General features: G+C 50.9%; 1 protein-coding gene across 1 annotated transcript; it reads right to left on the bottom strand.

Moving 5' to 3' along the window:
- Positions 1-2,542: 2,542 nt before the first annotated feature.
- Positions 2,543-7,578, bottom strand: LOC119277595 (BEL1-like homeodomain protein 9). Its single transcript, XM_037558882.1, has 4 exons — positions 6,389-7,578; positions 5,154-5,530; positions 3,654-3,714; positions 2,543-3,563 (listed from the first exon to the last, which is right to left on the bottom strand). Exons 1-4 carry the CDS (start codon positions 7,163-7,165, stop codon positions 2,916-2,918), a joined length of 1,863 nt encoding a protein of 620 aa, XP_037414779.1. The 5' UTR covers positions 7,166-7,578; the 3' UTR covers positions 2,543-2,915.
- Positions 7,579-9,870: the final 2,292 nt, after the last annotated feature.

Below are 9,870 nucleotides of genomic sequence, written 5' to 3' on the forward strand. Positions count from 1 at the left end.
CAGAGAGGCGACTTGTTGTTCGGCCGACCCAGGCTACTGTTGGCTACTGTTTATTGTCGCGGGCTGTCTAAAAAAAGTCTCCGGCGTATTATGAAAAAAAGACCATCATACCCTTTATTATGAAGGGATACGAAGAGATCTTTGATGTGGGTAGGGGTTGTATCGAAGCAGAAGTGTCATTGTAATCGTCATGGCCACCCGCTCCTACATTCCAACCACCTTATTTAGTGCAGGCAAACATCAATTCCAGCAATCCTTTAAAGTTCTTAATCTGCCTGTGCATGACACAGTTTCAGGCTGTGACTAGATGGCCAAATACAAACCCAGTTTCCTTCAGTTACACTCCTAACAACTACTCCTATCATCTTCAAGGATAAACCAACTCCAGTTACAATCCCTGCTCGCGGCACACTTTCAGTTGCCGGCGTGCAGTTCAGTGCTGAGTGCCAAAGTGCACGCTCCATTGCTCCCGTCGTGGTGAAAACCGAAGGACGATGGATCGACTCAAGAACTCATCATTGTTCGACACCTGAGGGAGGGATCACACGAAAGGGGCAAAGCATGTACTCCTCCCACTAGGCTCCAGCTCCAGCGTGGGTGCCGCGGCCCATGCCCAATCTGACTCCCACTGCGGCCGTGTGTCATTTCCAAGGAAAGCAGCAGAAATTTTATTCTGTCCAAACCGAACCGCATATGTCCATGTCATTTCCAAGGCAAAAGCAGCAGGTGCGCCACTGCCACTGCCGTCGTAGTAAGATAGTGGTGGGAGCAGCAGCAGCAAGCGACAGATATGGGAGCAGCAGCAGCGGATTGGATTGGGCGTCGACAAAACCAGGCGAGAATTATCAAAAGCGTGCCCAAATCCAGAGAGGGATCAAATCGGCCGTACCCTAGAGTGGAAAGAACATATGCTTAACGAGAATCCACCGGGTGTTTAGATTAGATTAGGGAAAGCGCTGGCCAGCCAGTAGGCCACGCCCGGCTTTTGTGATCATGTGCCTATGCAGTGTTTCAAAGACAAGATATGTAAAGGAAAGCAGCAGAGGGCCCATGGAATTAGTGATAACAAAGCTTGGGCTTCAAGAGCCATGCATGTACCTGGACAAGGAAGCAAGCTGAAGCTTTTGATAGGGCCTGGATGGATGACCAAAGGATGGGCTCTGATGATACTTTGGTATTTCTTAATGAGAAAAGTGGTTCAGATTTGTTAATGAAAAGCTAAAGAGATCTTGCACAGTGCATAAGAACATTATGGCCATGAATAAACAGTGGTACAACACACAAAATTAACAGGGCATCCAATAGCAAACTTGGCTTTCCCTAGCACTACATATATGCTGAAATGGCAAGCTTAACTTATGTGATGTCTGGAGTCCATGCAGCTAGGACACACTACTATATGTACAAATTAAACATGAGGAGTAGTACCATATCACTTGCATGATTCTGATTCCATGTGAGATATTATGTTTTTTTTACAATTGCTCTTTTTTGAGTTATAGTAGCGCAGACAGACTCGGCCCATCACCCATGTGTAGTAACAGTGGTCATTGCATGACCTACAACAACACATTGAAAGAACAATTACGCTCCCCATCCACCACCAGCAGCAGCTGACACGCCTAAGAGAGGAGGCAAACAGTGATGCTTTTTAAAACATGAGCAGTAGTCACTGCAGTTTCTGCAGGCCAAGTACTCCCTAGCCCCTAGTTACAGCGCTCACTGGCGCGCGCGGATTCCCTCCCGGGAAAAACAACGTGCATGGCGCCACCCCCACCCACGGTCGATACGCTGCTGCTGCCTATCACCAATCACCAGGCAACACAGCACACCTATAGAATCATCGCGCTCGCGCCAGACATATATATACAGATCCGATACTACCGCTGCGAAACCGGACAGAAACAGCACGGTTAACTATGCAGCGGCAGGTACTATTACCATACTCTACCATGCATGGGCTTAATATAATACTACTAGCGATAATATAATACACACCACGACACTGACAGCGCAGCCAGGATCCATCATCATGGCCATGCCATTTGGGGCACTGTGGCATTTGTTTAGTGCGTCCATCCGTGATCGAAAGGGTAGGCCGAATCTACCGCTGCTAGCCCCAATGACAATTTGTTAGCGTGACGGGGCCAATTAGAGGTCAACAGGCGTCCAAATCATGGCCTGTCCAGACTTTAGGAGGCTACCCCATCGATGGATACAGCGGATAACGGAAACGACGGCGTGATTAGTATTAATATAACCGCACATCAAAAGACTAAACTAACGCAGCGGGTTTCATATCATATCATCGAAAGGCTAACATACCAGGCCGGAAGATGATCATATTCTACAGAGACCGGTTGAAAGCTTCAGCTGCGGTACAGTAATAGTAAAACTTGAACTTTTCGGCATAAACAAGGAGCTGCAGCACAGTGATGGTAAAACTTTTGGACATAAACAAGGAGCTGCAGTACAGTAATACTAGTGGTAACTCTTTGCGATGTCTTAACACTTTTGGGCATAAACAAGAGGTAACTTTTCCTTGGCCATGTGGGAACACAAGCATGCATTTCATTAGTTACCACGGGTTAATCCAAAAGCTCTAGAACAAATGGCAGGAGACCATAAAGCCTTTTGGAACAAGGTATTTTCAAGCTCTGTGTAGCCCACAGGGTGTTTGAATGTTGGACAGCTGTTTGAATTTGGATCTAGTACATGGGAGAGGGCATGTCAATGTTTCATCCGCCCTCCAAAGGAATCGACCGTGTTCATGTCGACCGATCATCGAGCCAAGCCGCCAAATGATTGTGATGATTGACTTACTATATACCATCCTAGCATACTAGTAGTGCGTGCGTGCGTACATTACAACAATGTGCATCAGCAGGGGGCGAGCTGAGCACCGGCAGCGCCGATTACCCGACGAAATCATGGAGCAGGTGGCCGCCGATCTCCTTGGCGAAGTGCCGGTCCTGGCCGCCGAATGAGCCCATCACGTACGGGTCGTTCACGACGTCCTCCAGCCCGAACCTGTGGGCGAGGTTGGCCGGCAGCGGCTCCCCGAAGCAGACCCTGTTGTTCTGGTGGAGGCCGAGGGTGAGCGACACGCCGCCGCCGCCGCCAGCGTGCCCCGCCCCGCCGCCGACGACGTGATGTTGGTGGTGGTGCTGCGGCGACGACATGCTGCCGTGCTGCTGCGGGGAGGGCAGCGCGCCATACCCGGCGAAGGTCACCTGGCCCTGCTGCATGGAGTGGGACATCTGGGAGAGGTCGTCCGGGAAGCCACCACCGTGGGAGGAGGCGGCGGCAGCGGCGTTGTGGTGGTGGTGGTGGTTCCTGGTGACGCCGCTGCTCTGGCCGGGGTGCGAGTCGCAGGGCTCGGAGCGCTTGCCGCTGCGCTGCTGCTGCTGCTGCGACGAATGCTGGTGAGTCTGGCCGTGGACGCCGAGCTGGCCCTTGTCGTGCGGCGAGTGCTTGTGGACCTGCCTCATCTCCAGGTTGTGGATCTCCTCAACCATTGGCTTCCAGAGCCTCACCCTCGCGTTGATGAACCAGTTCGACACCTGCACCGCCATTATTAACCCAACATGTCAACCAAGCTCCAGAAACAAAATGACATGCTAGTGGTAACAATGACCAGCTTTGCTGTTCACCTGATTCCTTGTTAGGCCGGTCTGCTTGGCCAGCATTTGCTTGTCGCCATCGGTAGGATACCTGCAAGGTTTCATCCTGAATATCAGACGAATGCAGCATGAAGTACTCTTGATTGTAACACGTTCAAAAGGGAGATGCGTATAAAGATTTAAAGATCATAAAGACGTTCAGCACGTAACTATTGTATGAGATTGCCCAGTGTGAATAGAAAATGAGTGCAAAACAAGCCAGATTAGGATGGCGGTGCCTGTCATGGCTTTCATTATTCAGGCTTAACATCCATAAGTCCGAGCAGCATCCCCAAAATAAAGGTTTTGGTCTTAGAGAATTTCTCTTATCAGTCTAGCACCATCCATGCACACCTTTAAGAGTAGGTTAAATCTAAGCACTGAATGATGTGGGATCTAACAATTATATTTGATTGCCCTGTGTGAATAGAAAAGGAGTAGTACTAGAAAACAAGCCAGGTAGTGATAGATCAGGGATCAAAGAAACTTATTGTGCTAGGATGCCTGTCATGGTTTTTTTTTAGCATAAACATACATATATAACTCAAAGCGGCGTTCCAAAAATAAAGGTTTGATGTTAAAGAATTTTTCTTATCAGTCTAGCACCATCCAAGTAGGCCTTTTTGCAAAGAAGAGCAAGTTAAATCTAAGCACTGATTGGTGTGGGATCACACAAAAGGACATGAATTGACAATTATCAACCTTTTCTTTCTAGAGGTTAGAAATATTGACGGCAATAATGAAGAAAGGGTACTACTCAATATATAATACCAAATCCAGTTTGGAAACGGAAAGATCTGGCATTATAAAGTTATAATGAACAACAACTGAATATGCTAACATTGCACCAATCAACCTGATGTAACCACCAGGTCATACATCATGGAAAAACCAGATTGTAGTACAGAAGATGGATGTAATAGGCAAAACAACCAATATAATTATGATGTTTCATCTTCCTATAGGTAGGTGCCCCCTAAAACTGGATTAGAAGTAATCTCACTCACAAGTTGTTTCGCAATCAGCGTAACAAAACAAGCAACATACAAGTAATTGGACGCCCTAACCAAATCCTTAAAGCCGCTCACCTAATGATAGTTAGAAAGTCATGCAAGAAAGATGCAAAATGGAGGACCCGGACTGTTAGCAAATTGATGATGTGCACAGCTCAAAAAATACAAAGTCCTAAAAGCTGTGACTGATAATCTCATTAGCTGCAATCCAATAGAATGATTTGGAAGCCAAGCCAAGCCAAGGCATGCCATGCCATGACACTCCATCACTCATGCTTGGCCTTGGCCATCCTAATGATTTCGACACCGATGATTGCTTACTATCAGCTAAAACAACCAGAGGTCCAGGCCCAGCATAATCATGTCGATGTAGCACCATCATGCAATGAAACATTATTATCTTGGAAAGGCGCAGAGTACGTACGTCGTCTAGTGCTAATGCTAATTACCATAAGCAGATAGTAGTAAAACAACTTACGGGTGCAGGAAGTGCTCGAAAAGCCAAGCCCGGAGGACCGTGACGGAGCGCTCGGGGAGGCCCCTCTGGGGGCGCCAGATGTTGTGCGGCTGGCCGAAGCCGTTCACGCTGCCACCCCTCTGGAAGCCGCCGACGGGGGCGCCGCCGCCGCCGAGGCCGAAGATGGTGATGTCCTTGCTCATGCCTTCCTTGACGGGCATCTTGCTCGTGTTGCGCAGCTGGCTCAGTATCATGCCCTTGATGCACCTGAAGTGCCTGGCCATCACCCTCAGCGCCAGCGCCGTGAACGGGGCGGCGTTGCTGAACCCGGCCACGCTCTCGAACGAGGCGATCACGGCCTGGACCTGCTGGTAGTATTGCCGGTACCTCTTGCACACCTACGGTAAGAGAGGTTAATTGTAGCTGGATTAGTAAGTACGGCGCTTGATTAGAGATAAGCAGCTGCTACTCATGACGTCTAAGAAGATGGGAAAGATTTTCTTTGCTGTTTGCCGGGAGCTTTGGTTTTCATGTGGATGTGACATGAACAAGGCAAAGCCTACTTCCCAACTATAGAAGTAAGACGCCATTAATAAAGAAGTCAGACAAGCAAGTTTCGCCTACTGAGGCTGAGACTCAGACTGAGAGCTCCATAAATGGAAGCTTTCTACATCGTACGTAGATTCCCATGTTATGTATTGCCCCAGAGGCTGGAAGAGGACGCTGCGAGAGGGTCAAGTACTCCTATCCTAACCATGTGAAAGATGAAACAACACGATTTTCTTGACATGACAGGCCAAAGTTTTGCTACCAGTTTCCAGCATCACCTACCGTCCCAAAGCGTTCGAGGACACTGCCAATCAGTTGTGGTTCCATGTATTAGATGATATTTGCAAAAGGTGTGCTTAGTGCGGCGAAACTAATCAACATCCAATCTTTGATCCTTTGATGAGAAAAAAGGCGAGCAGCAAATTGTTGGGCGTCAACAGTGCGGCACTGTGGAGGAGAAAAGGAAAATCCGAGCAAATGCAACAGCAGCAATGGAAATGATCATCAAATCAAAAGCACATGCAACCGCGGAAGCACAGTGAATAAAAGCAGGCAAAGCCACGGCCGCGTCGCTGGTGATGTGACCGCTATGTGCAAGATTCTTCGCGCTCCCGGCCGAGGAGCCAGCCGGAGAATTGCAGTGGCGACATCGAAACGAACGAGGCGGAAAAAGTCGGAAATTTGGAGCAAGCGGCGTCGTAGCTCACCTCTTCCATCATGGAGATGAGCCTCGTCTTCTTCCACTGCTGCTCCACGCCGGACATGGGGCCGGAGGTGTCCAGCTCGTGGCCGGCCGCGTCGTCGGCGCCGTCCATCGGGTCCGCGTCGAGCAGGCCCTCGTCCGGGACGCTGGTGTCGACGTGCGCGGCCGCGCCTCCCACGTCGCAGATCTCCTCCAGCAGCTTCTGCGCCGGGCCGAGGAACCTGGATCGCCCGAGCACCGTGGCGTAGCCGGTGAAGGGCCCGTACGGCCCGGCGGCCGGCGCGGCGGCTCCTGGCTCCTGCTTCCTGGGCGCCGGGGGCGTGGTGGCGGGGTTGGACGAGGCGGAGGAGAGGGAGAGCGAGAAGTTCTGCGTAGGGATCTGCGGGAACTGCTGCGCGGTGACCTGCTGGGCGGTGAGCCCGTTGAGCACCAGCTGCTGGCCCTGCGGCACCGTCGGGCTGTGCGGCGAGTAGGAGGAGGAGGAGGACGCGTAGGAGTAGAAGGCCGGGGGCGGCCACGCCCCGGCCTGGTGCTGCTGCTGGTGGTGGTGGTGCTGGGCTAGAGGGGTCGGGGGCGAGTCCTCGGCGGCGGCGTCCGGCGGGAAGCGGAGCTTCTCGCGCCGGCTGTGCTGCGGCACGTGGTACAGTTGCCCGCCCGACGCCGCGGCCGCCGCGGCCGCGGCGGCCATGTGGTGTGCATGGTTATGAAGCAGCATGTGGCCGTGGTGCTGCTGCTGGTGGTGGGCCTCGGCGCCGCCGTACCCGCCGGCGGGAGACGACATGGCGAGCGCCCGCACGTACGCACGTAGGCGGTGGGTGGTGGGCGGCGAGGTAGAGCAGGAGCAAGAGCACCTGGCTGGGCTGGGGCTGGGGCTGGGGCTGGGTGGGTGGCCTTGCTGGCCCTGGAGAGAGTGGAGGTGGAGGGGAAACGGCTCCGCACTTTCCGAGCGCCGGGCCTGGCTGGCCTGGTGCTGGTGGTATCTCCCTCTGTCTCCGCTGCTGTAGCCTTCCCTTCCTCCCTCGCGCCTTTTATCTCTCTCTCTCTCGCTCGCTCGCTCGCTCGCTCGCTTTTCTTGTCCTCGATTCCTCGACGGGTGCTCAGCTCAGCTCGACTGCTGGTGTTGGTGTGGTTGGGCTCGGGCCGGGGCGCCTTTCTTTCTGCAAAGGCGAGGGGAGGAGAGCGAGGCGGTGAAAGGGAGAGCGAGGGGAGGGGGGACTCGTAATAAGCCGAGAAAGCGAAAGCTAGCGAGATTATATGAGACCAGGTCTCATATAAATCAGGTAAGACCCGCCCTGATGAATGACATATGGCATTCACAAATCACAAAGCATCTAATCTCTCCCCCCTGATTTCAGGTGGAGGGTGGGGTGGATGCTTTGTGATTTGTGAATGTCACGTGTCATTCATCAGAATGGGTCTCACCTGCTAATCCGTGAGACCTGGTCTCGTAGAATTTTTTTCCGTGAGCGAGAAAGCAACGGGCGGAGGACGCGCGAGTGAAATAGGCCTGCTGGCTGCTGTGGTCCAAGCTGACGCGGGCCGTGCGTGCGTGCGTGCATGCGTCCTGCCCCTGCCGCGGCTTAATTACGCATTTGCTCCAGGTAATGGTAACTATGCATTTGCATGCCAGAATTTTACACCACCGTGCCCCAGATTCGAGTCTGGTTTTACCACACCTTTTTTATTTCTTTTGACTGAGAGATTTTATTTCTTCAGCCCAGCACACGGTCAAGAGCATTGTGACGCCACCGATTTAATTGTATACTAATCATACACGTAAGTGTGTACAATCAAGACCAGAGGCTCACGGAAAGATAACACAACACAACTCTATATATAAATTCAAATAATACAAGTTTTATATTACAAGCCAGGGGCCTCGAGGGCTCGAATACATAAGCTCGAGACATCAGCGTCAGCGGAAGCAACAATATCTGAGTACCGACATAAAGTTAAACAAGAATGTCTTAAGAGAGCCAGCACAAAAGCAACAACGATCGAAACGGCAAGGCCTCCTCCTTGGGACCTCCTAGCTAATCCTGGTCATCGGCAGTCTCCACGTAGTAGTAGGCACCCTCGGGGTAGTAGTAGTCGTCAGTGCTGGCATCTGGCTCCTGGGATCCGCCATCTGAGCGCAGCAACCGGGTATGGGGGAAAAGAGGTAGCAAAGCAACTGTGAGTACTTATCCAAATTACTCGCAAGACTTACATCATAACTATGCTAAGTATGCATCAGTATCAAAGGGATGGGGTTGTATCTGTAGATTGAACTGCAGAATGCTAGAAAAGAAGGGAAAACCTAGCCTATCGAAGACTAGAATCTTCAAGCATTTTGCAGCATTCAGAAGAGTGCAAAATAGCATACTATAACTAACAAGCATATTGTAGTATTAACGCCCAGAGATCATTTCTCGACTCCCCGCGAGAAAGCAATCTCGGAGCCATCATAACCTTCACATATCGCAAGTACCCATTTTTAGTTGTAATCGATCGGGATACAACTCCGAGCGTCCGTTACCGTGGACACGACTATTTGAATAGATAACTTCCCTGCAGGGATGCACCACATTACCCAACACACTTGATTACTCTGGTCGGACACACTTTCCAGGGTCATATGCCCGGCCTCGGAAGGTCAACACGTCGTAGTCCTACCTAGGCTCCGCAGAGAGGTCCCCACCGGTGTACATCCTAAGCACTTCGGGGTCTTGGGCCCATCGCCCTTTGCACTTCGTGTCGTTATGCGACGAGGCGGGACGAGCACCACCTCATCCTGCATGGAACTGGCCCGATAGGCCCACAATGCTGAACTGGACACTTGACAGAGCGTTTGGAAGAACCATATGACGCCGAGTGCGTGATAACCCACAAGTATAGGGGATCTCAACAGTTTTCGAGGGTAGAGTATTCAATCCAAATTTATTAATTCGACACAAGGGGAGCCAAAGAATATTCTCAAGTATTAGAAGCTGAGTTGTCAATTCAACCACACTTGAAAGACTTAATATCTGCAGCAAAGTGTTTAGTACCAAAGAAGTATGGAAGTAACAGTGACAGTGACAAAAGTAACAATAGCAATTTTGTAGCAATCATAACGGCGGCAACAGAGAAGTAACTTAGCAAAGATCAATATGAAACGAGCTCGTAGGCAATGGATCAATGATGGATAATTATGTCGGATGGCATTCATCATGCAACAGTTATAACATAGGGTGACACAGAACTAGCTCCAGTTCATCAATATAATGTAGGCATGTATTCCGAATATAGTCATACTTGCTTATGGAAAAGAACTTGCATGACATCTTTTGTCCTCCCCCCCCCCCCGGTGACAGCGGGGTCCTAACGGAAACTAAGGGACATTAAGGCCTCCTTTTAATAGAGAACCGGGCCAAAGCATTAACACTTCATGAATACATGAACTCCTCAAACTACGATCATCACCGGGAAGTGTCCCGACTATTGTCACTCCGGGGTTGCCGGATC

This window comes from Triticum dicoccoides, chromosome 3B (genome assembly GCF_002162155.2).
Source record: "Triticum dicoccoides isolate Atlit2015 ecotype Zavitan chromosome 3B, WEW_v2.0, whole genome shotgun sequence".
Lineage (NCBI taxonomy): Eukaryota > Viridiplantae > Streptophyta > Magnoliopsida > Poales > Poaceae > Triticum > Triticum dicoccoides.